The following is a 16050-nucleotide window of genomic DNA, read 5'->3' on the forward strand; positions in this document are numbered from 1 at the left end:
TTGTTCTATCCTATTTTTTTCATACTTGTTCCATGTTCATTGCTTGCTTATTGCTTATCATTGGCTATAAAAAGCCTCCTTTAATATTATTGCATCTGTTAGCCCTTCCCCGATTTCCCCCGATAGCTCGAGACTCGACCTCGAGACCCCAAATCGACCAGCTCGAGGCCCCGAACGGCTATCTCTCGGTTCGATTACTGCTTTATTTTAGCTCGCGTCTCACCCTCAAACTACACACTCACAGCATCAACCGCTCCACGACTAGCATATAAATAGGTCACGTATTTTTAGAGTCCCATCGGCAAATTTAGTTGTTATTACCATTTTCACGGTAAACAGTTTGGCACCCACCGTGGGGCTAAGAATAATAGTGATTATTTTCTTGCTAGTTTCATCATACAAACGCAAGTTTCTTTCACACTTCTTCTTATCCAAGATCTTTGATTGCAGGTCAAATGTCTGGCTCAGTGAAAAGAGTTGAGAAGAGCAACCTCAAAAACCACAAAGCGAGGGACATCGCTGTCCCAGATTTCAGTGCTTCGCCGCAAAACTCGACCTAAGCAGAAGTAGAGATTCCTCAACACGACGTCTGTATGATAATTGGAGGAACTGACACCCCCCAATGGCTCATGTTCAAGCGGACGAGAACATCCACCGCAGAAGGGGGTCCGACCCGAGACCGCATGCCCGAAGACACCCTCGCGTTCAGCGAAGAGGATCTCGAGGCCATGACAGAACCGCACAATGATGCGTTGGTGATCTCGTTTCTTTCAAACAATACTAAGATGAAACGTGTGCTCGTGGACGCGGGCAGTTCGACCAATATAATCAGATCGGAGGTTATGGGACGACTGGGGCTGCTCGATCGAGTTACTCCCATCTCTCGAATCCTCCACGGCTTTAACATGATCGACGAGGTAGCGAAAGGGGAGGTCACCCTCTCGATCGACAAGTCTGGTGCAATTCAAAACACAAAATTCCAGGTCATCGATGGTGACATGAGGTACAATGCATTGCTCGATAGGCCTTGGATACACGGCATGAGGGCAGTACCGTCAACCCTGCACCAGATGATAAAATTTCCCACAAAGGACGGCGTAACAACCATATATGGAGAACAGCGGGCGGCGAAGGAAATGTTCGCAGTTTGCCACGAAGTGTCGGCCCCGCGGACCCGATTTCTGGAAAGCCCAGGAACATACAGGCCCCCGAGGACGACGAAGAAGACTACTCCACCCCTCGAACCTTCGTCGCACCCGAAGAATCGGACGCAACTAAGTCAACAGTAGAAGAATTGGAGCAGGCCATTTTGGTCGAACACCTCCCAGACGTAAGGTATATCTGGGAACGGGGCTAACCCCCGAACTCAGAAGAGGGCTCATTCAATTTCTTACTAACAATATCGATCGTTTCGCCTGGTCCCACTTAGATATGATAGGAATTCCGCCAGAAATAACCTCTCACAAACTAAGCATCGATCCCAAATTTAAACCCGTCAAGCAAAAGAGAAGGCCACAGTCTGAGGTAAAACATGCTTTCGTCAGAGAAGAGGTAACAAAACTTCTTAAATAGGATCCATTAGAGAGGTAAAATACCCCGAACGGCTGGCCAATGTAGTAGTAGTACCTAAAAAGGGAAACAAGCTAAGAATGTGCGTAGATTATAATGACCTAAATTAGGCGTGTCCCAAAGATTCCTTCCCGCTGCCTAACATCGATCGTCTGATCGATGCTACGGCCGGCCACGAGACCCTCACCTTTCTCGATGCCTACTCGAGGTATAATCAAATCTAGATAAACCCCGAGGACAGGGAGAAAACTTCGTTCATCACAAAGTATGGTACCTATTGTTATAATGTAATGCCCTTCGGACTAAAAAACGCGGGAGCAACGTACCAACGCCTAGTTAATAAAATGTTCGAGCATCAAGTAGGAAAATAAATGGAAGTATATATTGATGACATGCTAGTTATGTCCCTGCGCACAGAGGACCATTTGACTCATTTGCGGGAAACTTTCGACATCCTCAGAAATTACAACATGAAGCTCAACCCCGAGAAATGCGCCTTTGGGGTGGGTTCGGGCAAATTCCTGGGCTTCATGGTATCAAACCGGGGGATCGAGATTAACCCCGACAAAATCAAAGCCATCGAAGAAATCACGGTGGTAAATAATGTGAAGGCCGTGCAACGGCTAACAGGGCGGATAGCAGCTCTGGGCAGGTTTATATCAAGATCATCGGACAAAAGCCATCATTTTTTCTCTTTATTTAAAAGAAAGAACAACTTCTAATGGACTCCAGAATGCCAACACGCTTTAGAGGAACTAAAACGATATCTGACTAGCCCACCCTTGCTGCATACGCCAAAGGAGGATGAAACACTCTATCTTTACCTGGCCGTGTCTGAAATAGAGGTAAGCGGCGTACTGGTTCGAGAAGAGCAAGGTACGCAATTCCCTGTTTATTATGTAAGCCGGACCTTGGGGGATGCCGAAACCAGGTATCCCCATTTGGAAAAATTGGCTCTCTCACTAATAAGCCCTTCGCTAAAGCTGAAGCCATATTTTTAATTCCATCGTATCTGCGTTCTATCAACGTACTCCCACCGGAGCATATTGCATAAACTCGAGCTATCGCGCCGGTTGGCCAAGTGGGCCATCTAGCTCGGGGGGTATGATATCGAGTATCAACCTCGAATGGCCATCAATTCCCAAATCCTGGTGGACTTCGTGGCCGATTTCTCGCCGTCTCTTGTACCCGAGGTTGAGAAGGAACTTCTATTAAAATCAGGGACGTCATCTGGGATATGGACCCTGTTCACAGACGGCGCCACCAACATAAGGGGCTTCGGGCTCGATATAGTCCTGAGGCCACCAATCGGCGGCGTGATCACACAATCTATAAAAAGCGCAAAGTTGACTAACAATGAAGCCGAGTACAAGGCTATGATTGCAGGTTTAGAGCTTGCTAAAAGCATGGGAGCCGAAACCGTCGAGGCTAGATGCGATTCCCTCAGGGTAGTAAGCAAGGTAAACGGGAGCTACAAAGCTCGAGAAGACAGAATGCATAGGTATCTGGACAAAATCCAAGTCGCGCTACGTCGCTTCAAAGAATGGACCTTAGTCCATGTACCCCGAGAGCAGAATAGCAAGGTCGACGCCCTCGCAAATCTGGGATCTTCCGTTGAAGAATAAGACCTACTCCTCGGGGCTGTTGTTCAGTTATTTAAATCGGTGGTCGAGGAAGGTTACGTTGAGATCAATTCCACCAGCCTAACATGGGACTGGAGGAATAAATATATTGATTATTTAATGGACGGGAAGCTGCCCTTGGATCCAAAAGAATCAAGGGCCCGGCGGACCAAAGCAGCCCGTTTCTTGCTCGACGAAAACAAGACGTTGTGCAGGAGAACTTTCGACGGCCCCCTAGCAGTATGTCTGGGGCTGGGTGACGTGGATTATGTACTCCGAGTAATTCACGAGGGCACTTGCGGAAACCATTCCGGCGCTGACTCCTTAATCCGAAAGTTGATCAGAGCAGGCTACTATTGGGACAACTTGGAAAAAGATACCAGAGAATTTGTCCGAAAATGCAACAAATGCCAGAGATTTGCTCCTATGATTCACCAGCCCGGCAAGCAACTACACTCGGTCTTGTCACCATGGCCATTCATGAAATGGGGGATGGACATCGTCGGCCCCCAGCCAACGGCACCAGGTAAAGCTAAATTCATCTTATTTATGACTGACTATTTCTCAAAGTGGGTGGAAGCGCAGGCCTTCGAAAAAATAAGGGAGAAGGAAGTCATCAGCTTCATATGGGACCACAATATGTGCCGATTCGGAATCCCCTCCGAGATAACATGCGATAACGGGAGGCAGTTCATTGGGAGCAAGGTAACACAGTTTCTCGAAGACCATAAAATCAAGAGAATCCTGTCAACACCTTACCACCCATGTGCGAACGGCCAGGCCGAATCCACGAATAAGACCATTATCCAATACTTAAAAAAGAAGTTGGAGAACGCCAAGGGGAAGTGGAGAGAAATGTTGGCTGAGGTACTGTGGGCGTACCGAACGACTTCAAAGTCGAGCACAGGCGAAACACCTTTCTCATTAGTATACGGCACCGAAGTGTTGATTCTAGTGGAGGTCGAGGAGCCGAGCGCCAGATTCCAACACGCTACCGAAAGCTCGAACAACGAAGCCATGACCACGGCCCTTGAACTATTGGATGAAAAACGAGAATCTTCGCTGATCTGAATAGCCGCCCAGAAATAGAGAATCGAAAGATATTATAACAGAAGAACGAACCTCCAGTATTTCGTAGTCGGAGACTTGATCCTAAGGAAAGTTACTCTCAACACACGAAATCCTAATGACAGAAAACTAGGACAAAACTAGGAAGGGCCATATCGCGTCCTCGGAATAGTCGGCAAAGGATCTTACAAGCTCGGCACCATGGAGGCGAACAGCTTCCGAGCAATTGGAATAAATCAATGCTAAAGCGATATTACTGCTAGGACGCCTGATTAAAAACTCTGCAAATGCCGCCGGGTAAGTGTTGCACTCTTTTCCTTCGACCAGATTTTGTCCCCAAAAGGGTTTTGCTGGCAAGGTTTTTAACGAGACAACACCTATATGCTACCTAAGGGGAATCCAACGAATCTTCAAAGCTTCTTTTGCTGCCGATCACGAACGCCGAAGGACATCCTTTCGGAAGATCATCCGCTCGGAAGAGCCAAAAAATACCAAACAGGACCCTAATGAGAAAATGATGTACCGGGCCAAATGGTCGAATGAACTGTGCCCGCACAATCGAGCCCCCGGTGGCAGAGGCAGATGTACTAGTGTCAAATAATCAAAGAATGCTTTTTGCCAACATGATTCAAGCTCCAAGGAAAACCCAGCGTTTTTTTCCAGAACGATTTCTCCATCAGAAAACGTCCCGAATACTCAGAGACTGGCATCGATAATTCGGCACCCGCATGACCTCAGGGTCAAAACTTCAGGCTAATAAGCCCTCAGCAAGGCAGCACGAAAATCATTAACTGTCTCCAAAAAGAAAGCGTCCCGAATACTCGGAGACTGGCGCCAAAGAACTCCGCATACGCACGACCTCAGGGTCTGAATCTCCAAAGTCGTAAGCCCTTAATGAGGCAATCCCGAGCTCACGAGTAACAGATCTCATGTCAAGACAAACTCGATGATTCGAAGACTATCGCCAATCGCCAGCAATAAACCCGAGGCCATAAGACCCCGAGCGGGCAGACTCGGTCTTGTAAAACTTGCACAAAGCAAAAACACAAACTGTAAGACCTTCAAGCAAGGCATGAATCATACTTGCATCAAGTATCAGCAAAAAACTGTAAGACCTCAAAAGGCATAAAAAGTTTTGTAAGACCTTGTTAGTGGCATAAAATCAATCTCGAAGTTCAGGATATATATCGAATTTGTAAGACCCCTAAAAAGGCATACCCTCGATATAGACGCCTAAACTACTGTACTCAGGATCAAAAAATGGCTCCGACCTAACATAAATGACTACGGTCATACGGCTGCACCAGCCAAACTAACGTGACTCGGGGATGCCCGACCGTCGCTACTAAATCATATGCCATTACTTCGAATCTACTTCAAAAAGAACAGGTTAAATAGGCTACCCTCAACAGGCAAAACAACTTCGACCATGTTAGCTCCATATTATAAGGCTTCGAGCTACTCAGCCTACGAGCCAAACCTTACGAGGTGCTCGAACATCGCCGATAACGACTGGAAATCGAGGTTCTTCCCGAACCAACGACAGGTCAGGCAAAATCATTGCAAAAGTCCTTAACGAGAGGAAAATAAAGCCTAGCGAGCCTCAGGGCCGCACATATGCCTAAGGGCAAAGCGTAAGAGCCATTGTCTCCAGCCTAACGAGCCTCAGGGCCGCACACATGCCTAAGGGCAAAGCGTAAGAGAAATTGTCGCCAGCCTATCTAGCCTCAGGGCCACACACACACGCCTAAGGGCGAAGCGTAATAGCCATTGTCGCCAGCTTACATAAAAGATCGCTTCAATCGAAGGCGCAAGAGCCATTGTCGCCCGCCCAATACAAACGCAAAACTTGAGGGTCGACTGAGCTCGAGTCGCTGCCCGACTTGGAGACTGGATCCACGAGAGTTAAAACGTAAGGGCCACCGGCCCATGCAAACATAAAAAGCTCGAGGAATTTATGAGCTCGAGTCGAAACTCGACTCGGAGACTTTACTCAAAAAGTTGAGCAAAAGCACAAGTGCTCAAAAATCTGCTTACACTTAAGGTCGCAATGACCAAACGTGTAGGAGCACCTAGGCCTTCCTAAAGAGCCCCAAGGTCGTATTACGAATCTAAGGATTCTTGCCAACTTTGAAGCCGGATCACCCGGCCAAATTCAAGATAGAAAAGGGAATGGAAGAAGCAAAGCCACAATGTTTCCTTTCATACATATGCAAATATTAAAATACAATACACAAGGAAGGAAATGGACAGGATCCTAATCCATTATCGGGCCTACATCCTCGATGGCTCCACCAAGGGTCGTACCTCGATAACTACGAGTCCTCCATCGTCCCTTTACCAATCGCATATTCTTTTTCCAAGGATCCACCTTCATTCTCGGCCCCACCTGAGCTGTCGCCCGTTACACCTCCAGAGGTCCGCTTTTGAGGGTCCAACCGAACACGAGTTTCAGCTCGAGTTGATCTCGGACTAGCCTCCCCAGACGCCCTCTCAGCGCGAGCGCTTGCGGCGATAGCTTCCTCCCCATGAAAAGATACAAGCGCCTCAGCATCGACTTTGATCCTAGAAAGTGCGGCCACCAGCCCGGAATGAAGACCTCTATACTTATCGCTGTCCTCCTCCGTATCTCGGAGCTTACAACCGATTAAAGTCACCTTCCCCTGGAGGGCCTCTCTCTCGAAAGTTATCTCCCCTACGTACCATCTAAGCTCGGAAATCTCGACATCTCTGGCCCGAAACTCCTCATTCAGCAAATCATTTTCCTTCTCAAACTGCACAAAGCGGATACAAGATGCTAAAGCACTCAAAAGCAACAAAAATCAGAAAATAATAAACAGAAGACGCATAGACCAGTTCGGTAAGAGAGGCTTTCTCACACTCGCGGCGGGTCGCCTCATCCTGGTATCGGCTGAAAACATGGCTATAAAGCACTTTGGCCTGAGGCCACCAAAAAAAGTTAAGTTAGAAAAAACCAAAGATCGGAAGCAGCCTAGAGCTGCAGATAGAGTTAACGGAAGTTTCCTCTCACAAAGTCTGCCCATTTCGTCAAAAACAAGTGAAGCATCGACCTCAGGAGCTGCCCCGCGAGCTATTGGCAATAATTTAGACGCATCTCTGCTTCCGACTGGTACCCCTGCATCAAGGGGCCCTTTGTGCGGGCCGTCCCACACACCCCGCGACGGAAAAACCATCCCCCAAGGAGAATCAATCACGGCCATGGCGTCGGTATGATCTACCCCCCGTTCACCCAGGGCCTCAGGGCTAGGCCCCTCTGAACTGCCTATCAAGAGCACCTCGACTCGAGGAGAATCTGGGCTGCCCGTTAACTCGGGGGTAGTGCTTGATACTCCGTCCATTGTCTCCCCGACACGAAGCTGAACCACAGCGGCACCATGCTCTGATTCAGAAGCCTCCGTCCCTACGGCCCAGGGATCGGCCAAGTTTAAATGCTCCTCGGGAGCCGCCGAGAAGCTACTCTCCCCCTCACCTTCAGCTCAAAGGTTTTTTGCCATTTCCCTAGTCAGAGTTACCGAGTCGACCCCAGACTTTTCCGCCTTAACCTTCTTTAATTCGAGCGGCCCGCCCAACAGATCCCCCTGCATTCTCTTCCTCTCGTCGGGCACCAGGAGTTCCCTTCAGCAGACAATCCTTCCTTCGCCAACGGGGCCTCCCCCAAACCTATACAAATATAGAGGCGAAATACAAAAAATGGGGGACGACAAAAATAGCAATTTGGATAAAAGAATGCGGCCGCATTGGGTTTCGGAGCTTACCATGATCCTTGAGCTCGGGATAAATCGCGCCACACTCGCTCGACATACGGGCATACCGAATATAGGCAACCGGCCCAATCCTGGAGATCCGGAACCGCGCTAGGACAGGTCGCTATGGCTGAAATAATACAAGAAGAAAGCTTAGATGCTTGGAAAGAAATTGTCAAAAAGAAGCAAAGGAAGTCTAGAAAGCGCATCTACTTACTCCCTGCGTTCTACCTCTCGGGAAGCGACATCTTTTCCACCGGAATCAGGTCGGAAGTCCTCACTCGGACAAATCGGCTTACCCATCCTCCATTTCCGGGTTCATCGGTGCAGGCGAAGAGAGACCTCGGGGCTCGACAATGTTGCTTGATTAAACCCCCACGGAGAAGACGAGGGCTATACATCCTGATCAGGTGGTTGAGGGTAAAGGGCATTTCGCAGACCATGTTTGTGTAATGCTTGATCATATAAACCATGCGCCAGAACGAAGGATGAACCTGGCAAAGGGTTACTTGATACCGCAGGCAGAAATCAAGAATCACGGGGTCAATCAGGGGCGAGGACAGCCCCACCGGCCCTAAGGTGAATGGATAGGTATACACACTCAGAAAGCCGGCCTTGTATGCCGTAATATCTTCTTCCCGGGCAGGAACCTCCACAAGCACAGTATCTCCCCAGTGGCAGTCGATTCTCACCCTCCCAATGTTCATTATCAAGCTGATATGTTGAGTCACGGGTTCGCAACACTCTGGCTTCGAGGAAGGTCTTTCGACCTTGAAATCAGAAGTCATCGCAAAGTGTCCGAGGACACGGTCCTCAACACGGGGAGGTGTGGCCACTTAACCTTGAGATAAAAGCGAAGATGATGAAACCGCGACCTCATGAGAGGCAGAGGCGGAAGTTTTTGCCATTGCTAGAAGATTCCAAAAGGAGAAGAAGAGTGCAAGAACAAGGAAGGAGCAGGCCTTTTCTGGGTTTGTAAGTGCGATGATTTAAAAGAAAATAAGAAGGAGGAAAGAGGAGTATTTATAAAAGCTCTGCGTACGCATTAAAGAAGGCCAAAAGACAAATAGTTTCCATAATCAATACGGATATTTTTAGGGGCTACGTGCGTATCGCGCCCCAGCATCTCGCGACCGATGCTGATTACAAAAACATTTGAAGAGGAAGAAGCTCAAATTCGTTTCCTATCACTTCGTGCTAGAAAATGCGGAGACTATCTGTGTACAGCAAAATCGGAGGGTCCAATTTCCCATCATTAAAGCATTTTGGAAGATCGCCTCGAAGCCTTGAGGCTGCAAAGGTGCGCTCGAGTCTTCTCCATCGGAACCTATCGACACCCGGTCTTAAGAGGATGACGGTCGGTGCTAGAGTGAAAATGGGAAGTTCCCAAGAAGCGGATAACAATGTCGCAGCTATGTCTGACAAAGCCTAGCCAGGCTATTCTGAGCCCTACACGAGGCGTCATTTCCAACCGTCGCATCTCCGCTCCTTTACAGCTAAGGGATACCTTACGGTATAAGTTTCCCCCTTTCTATATAAAGGGGATTTTCACTATTTTGTAGGCAACTGATGTTTCTCCAAAGACTCTACGTGAAATATATGATAACTCTCTCTCTTTCTCTCTAAGATACTCTGTCGACATTGTTCTTCTATCCTATTATTTTCGTACTTGTTCCATATTCATTGCTTACTTATTGCTTATTATTGGATATAAAGAGCCTCCTTTAATATTATTGCATCTGTTAGCCCTTCCCCGATTTCCCCCGATAGCTCGAGCCCGAGCTCGAGACTCGACCTCAAGATCCCAAATCGACAAGCTCGAGGCCCCGAATGGCTATCTCTCGGTTCGATTACTACTTTATTTTAGCTCGCGTCTCACACTCAAACTACACACTCACAACATCAACCGCTCCACGGCTAGCATAAAAATAGATCACGTATTTTTAGAGTCCCGTCGACAAATTTAATTGTTATTACAATTTTCACGGTAAACAAATTGCTATTTGTGGATCGGGCCATTCGCCTCGGTAGAAATAGATGCATCTATGACACGCCATTTGACCCTCTAGCAGTGCACATTTATTATTATGTTGGACCGGCCGTACGACCTCGCCATAATGTGCGCATGACATTTATGTGGAAATAAATCCATTATATACTCTGTTTTACTGTTTTGAATTGTAAATTGTTATATGACATGACTGAGATTGATATATCGTTTTCTCCTAAATTCTGAGATTGTTAATATATTCAAGCTAATCATGCTTAGAGTAAGCCTTATATATTATTATTGATATTGACCTTAGTAAGTGTCAAGTCGACCCCTCGTCACTACTTCTTCGAGGTTAGACTGGATACTTGCTGGGTACATGTTGTTTATGTACTCATACTACGCTTCTGTACTTAACTGTACAGGATCTGTGGCAGGTACATCTGGTTACCCTTCCAACGAACGTTACTGATTCCTGTTCGAGATCCCACGGTGAGCTGCCCCTTCTGAGCCGTTCTGCAGCATACCGGAGTTCTCTTCTTTTGTCGTTGGTTATGTATTTTCTATTCTATTTATGGCAGTAGGATAGTAGTATTTTGTATATTCTACTAGTTGCCCTAGTACTTGTGACACTAGATCCTGGCACACACTGTAGACAATCATTTTTGGGTTGCATTTCTATTGTTATGAAATTGTTGATTTTCGATCGGTTAAAATATAATCTAAGTAAATGTCGGAAATGTTTTGGTAACATAAATGGAATTAACTAGTTGATTAGGATTGGCTTGCCTAACAACGGTGTTGGGCGCCATCACGACCTATAATAAAATTTGGGTCGTGACACGCTCGGTCAAGTTAAGGCACCGAGTGCCGCTTACGACTTGGTTAGAAATCCGGTCGTGACAGGTAAGACTAGCAGCTCTTGATAGATTACCTAGCAAGGATAGATTGATGCACTAGGGAGTAATTGATAATAAAATTTGTCCAATGTGCGCTTCTTAAGCTGAAAGTATATCCCACCTCTTTTTCGTGTTTGATGTATCTGCACAAGTGTGGGACAAGCTCTTGTAGTGGCAAAGGATTGCTAGAACTTCTATGACTTGGCCATATGAACTGAGATAAGCTGATGTTAACGCAACGGGAAGAAATTCAAATGCGGAGCTCTATAGGATGACCTTGGCAGCATGTGTATCACCTCTAGATTGAGAGAAATCAGAGGATTTTCCAGTATCCCAAGAGCATTGTCAGAACAATCATACAAGAAGTAGGCTGCAGAGGATAGCAGACTTACTAAGGAGCTTGAGAAACTGAATTATTATCCAGTTTAGTATTGTCTGTGTTGTTTAGTAAGGCGGAAGAGTGGATATTAGTTGTGCTAGTTGTGTACTATAGTTGGTCATCTGAAGGTTTTTGTCTTTGACATTACATAATGCTTTTGGTAATAAAATCTTTTATTTACCAAAAAAATCTTTTATAATTGTTTTCTGCTAATAATTTTTTTTCAATTGATAATTTAGCAAACATATTTAATATTTCTTAAGACATTGTTGACTTTAGTTAAGATTTTATCTATTTTAATTTTGAAAAAACTTTTTTCGACTAAGGTAACTGTTATACAAATTGTTAATATTATTCTATAAGTAATATAAGCATTTGAAAAAAAATCGGGTCTTTTTATTTGATAGAGCATATCAACTAGAGTATTATCTTATGTTAACAATTTCAATTCAGGAAAATGTTAACTCAGATTCAGACGTTACGAAAACTATTCAAACTGCACAAGTTATTTATCTATCTAAAAAGAATTCTTTATTTTTGTATGAAAAGTCTACTTTTATATTAAAAGTACTACTAAGTATTATTATTTTAAAGTGCATATAAACCTGTTATTTCAAAAAAAAAAAAAATGGGACGCCAAAATTTGAGATTCTAAGGCACAAGTTTTATTTGGTAGAACTAGGGGTATCAATGGTTCGGTTCCACAGGCTATTTTATAAAAATTTATACTATACTAATTTTTTGGTTATTCTATTATGTATAACCAAAATTAAACTTTTTAAAATCATCCCAATCATGCCGGTTTCTCTTCGGTATCGGTACGGTTCGGTTAATTTTTGGTATTTTTTAAATGTCATGTAAAAGTCACTAGTTAAGGTAGAATACATTAATATACATACTTTTATAGGACTTACCAAAAATCTCAATACAGTTTTACTATTTAAATGGTGATGAATTATGAAAACATGAAGGATGGGCAGAGTATAGATCAATCAACTAATCTACATATGCATAAAAGAAACTACGCAAAGACAAAAATAAAGATAAATCTCACAAGTAGAAAGATATTATCCACGTTGGGACTGAAAAATAAAGTCTATAGAAGATTAAATATTCAAAAAGATAAATCTAAATCATACGAAAGGAAACAATTCAATACATTGTAGTTTGCTACTCATAATTACTAAAATACTTTGTCTTCCTAGTGAGTATGATAGAAATAATTTAGTTTCAGTAGGAGTACCATAATACGTCTGGAAATTGGGATTTTGATCTTCATTATTTTTTGGCTTGTAACCATTCTCATAATTCCAAGACCGACAGAAAAATTTAGTGCTTTATTATTTTTAAACTTAATATATAAATATATTTTCCATATGCAAATTGATTCGGTACTGTTCGGTATTTTTTTCGATTTATTTTCATAAAATAATGAAACCTACCCTAACTATCAGTATGCTTGTAGATTTGTCACGATCCAAAATTCACTATAGGTTGTGATAGCGCCTAACGTCGCCGTCAGGCAAGCCAGCGTCGCTTTATCAAATTATTTACTCATTTTATTACTCTTGAAATCATAATTTTCATTAATTAAATAGTATGAAATAATATTTACAGGGTGAAATGATAGTTATGTGAACTACCATACTAAACATCTAGTAGAAATCCTCAAAACCCGGTGTCACGAGTGCATGAGCATTTTATAAGGAGTACAACAATAATATAACATCTGTCCAGAATGTAAATAAGACAGGATAAAATAAATGGTTCAATGGGGACTCGGTGGACAACGATGCGTAGCTTGAATTGCAGCTCACATAAAGTCTCCTCGACAGATATGCCTACATGCCAAAATGATCACCAAATGACCTGTCAAATCCTGCACATTTAGTGCAGTAGTGCAGCATGAGTACGTAAATCAACGCGTACCCAGTAAGTAACTAGCCTAACCCGGAGAACTAGTGACGATAAATCGACATCGACACTTACTAGAGGTCCAATAAAGCAATATAATAAAAGCCTAAGCAGAGATGAAGCATACGGCAACGATAGGGTAAATCTGTAAGTTACATAGTCTACCAAATATTTTCTTTTAAGGTATGAACTTCTAAATCTTGTATTCTACCTTAATAGCTCAGAAAATGCTAAATGTCAATATCAGATAAATGAGGAATACCATAAAATGCCGGGCATCGGTGGAAGGTCTATCTCGTGAATATTCGGACTACTAGCGATATAATGTATGATTCTGCCGAGGTCGTTCGGCCCGATCAAGAATAATGTATACACTGCCAAGGGATGTGCGACACGATCCATGGATGCATCTATATTTTGCCGAGGCATTCAGCCCGCTCCACAAGAAAGGCAGGAAATTTTTGAATTATGAGACACGCGCTTACAATTCAGTGCATGAGTATGACCTTTACCGTTTGTCGAATATTTTTGCTAACAACTCAAGGTGACAAGTCTTGGCCTAAGATATATGTAATTTCTAAATCAAGGTCAATTATAAATTCAATTAACTAAGCCAGCAGAATAAGTTCAAGTAATTCAAATATTTCATGATAAAATCCTAAGTCTACCCGGACATAACATACTTTAGCTATGTACGGACTTTCGTCACCTCGTGCGTACGTAACACTCACAACTAGTAGCACATAACAATTACATCACCTAGGGATAGCTTCCCTCTCACAGAGTTAGACAGGAGGCTTACCTCGCTCCAAAGTTCCATAAACAGCTCCAACACCACTCCAACGCCTCAAACTGATGCCCATCGATCCAAACTAGTCAAAAAACTATGAAAACAAATAAAAATATACCCCAACATCATAATTAATTAATTTACACAATTCTCAACTCCGATCGAAAAGTCAATAAAGTCAACACTCGGTCCCACGTGGTTGGATTCCGAAAATTTTCGAAGATAAACTTTACCCATAACGCTACGAACCCAAATATATGATTTATTCCAAATTCCATGTCCAATTTCGTGGTCAAATTCTAAAATTACAAAATTCTAGGTTTTGCACCAAAATCTCAAATTTCTACAAATTTCCATGTTTAAGTCCTTGTACAATCCATGTTTGCTAACAATATGCGGGAATAACTTACCTTGCAATAGATGATGAAAATTTCCCCTTGAAGTTCTCCAAAAATCGCCCAAACCAACAGAAATTAGTGAAATGAGTAAAAATACCGACTTAAAACAATCTACCCAGGCCGTCCTTCTCCGCGGTCGCGGGAAAACCTTCGCAATCGAGAAGGCTAAAAAATCTGCCTCCACATTTTGCTCTACGCATTCGCGACCTTAGGGCCGCGTTCGCGAAGCCTTTCCCAGCTTCTACCGCGCGTTCGGATCACCTTCATCGCATTCGTGATGGGCAAATCCTAGTAGCCCCAAAATACCTCTCCGCGAGCGCATGAGACCCTTCGCGTTCGCGAAGGAGGGAACCAGACACCAGCACAGCAGTGACAAAACAAGGAGAATCGATCCGAAATGTGATGACCCGAAAGGTCATCTTATGTTTTAGAACACAATTCTGTGCTTTTATGCTTTAAAAACCTCATTTTATCCCTCCTCTATTTGCGTGCATAGTCCGGGCGTGTTTTCAAAAAGCTTTTATATTAAAAGTTGATAAAAATAAAAAAATTCCTAAAAACTTCGGTCAACATTTTTGGTAAACGGACCCGGATTCGTGTTTTGACGGTACCGGCCGTATCGTGATTTGGGACTTGGAGGTATGCCCAAAATCGAAATCAGAAGTCCCTAGCCCGAGAAATCGGACTTTGTCTAAATTTGAAAGTTAAAAGCTTAATGAATTTGAAGTGTTTGACCAAATTTGACTTTTTTGATAACGGATCCGTATTTTGGTTTCGAAACCCAATATAGGTCAAATACCATATTTATGACTTGGCTCCGAAATTTTGTGAGAAATGGAGTTGGTTTGACGTGATTCGGACGTCCAGTAGTGAAAATAGATGTTTTAAAGTTTTCTTGAAAAATTCATTTGATTTGGTGCAAAATTTGTAGTTCTAGGTGTTATTTTGGCGATTTGATCGCGCGAGCAAATTGGTATGATGTTTTTAGACTTGTGTGCACTTTTGGCTTAGGGACCTGAGGGCTCGGGTGAGTTTCAAATAGGCTACAGAGTGAAAATTGACTTGGAAAGATTACCGGTGTATCTGATCTGGTAGCAGGCCTCTGATCTCACATTTGCAAGATCAGGAATCCCAATTGCAATCTCTGAGAGGTTCGCATTTGCGAGCTTCTCATCGCAAATGCGGAGAGATGCTGGGCCACACAGTTTCACATTTGTGAACCATCCTTCGCATTTGCGAAGTATGTCTGGGGAGGGCAGTGATCGCGAAAGCGATCATTGAATTGCAGTTGCGGAGGTCCGGGTTCTCATTTGTTAACAAAGCCTCACGTTTGCGAAGGCAGTGGAAGTTTGACGGGCTTCGCTTTTGCGATGGCCCCTTCGCATTTGCGAAGCCCAGGTCGCAAATGTGACATCTGCAGCCGGGTAAATATGACTTAGACGGGATTTTTCTCCTATTCTTCAAATTTTCAAAACCTAAAACCTTATAGGCGATTTTCCAAAGAACTTTTCTTCCCCAAATCATTGGTAAGTGATTCTAAACTAGTTTCTTTCTATCTTTCACTACATGTTATTTCAACCTAAAATCCAAGGTTTTCAAGGTGGAATTGGGGTTTTTGGGGTAGAAACTAGGGATTCGATAAAATGGGGATTTAGAC

General features: G+C 43.8%; 1 protein-coding gene across 1 annotated transcript; it reads left to right on the plus strand.

Moving 5' to 3' along the window:
- LOC109236017 lies at positions 594–1289 on the plus strand. Its single transcript, XM_019402251.1, has one exon. The coding sequence runs from the start codon at positions 594–596 to the stop codon at positions 1287–1289; it is 696 nt and encodes a 231-aa protein (XP_019257796.1).

This window comes from Nicotiana attenuata, chromosome 12, assembly GCF_001879085.1.
Source record: "Nicotiana attenuata strain UT chromosome 12, NIATTr2, whole genome shotgun sequence".
NCBI lineage: Eukaryota > Viridiplantae > Streptophyta > Magnoliopsida > Solanales > Solanaceae > Nicotiana > Nicotiana attenuata.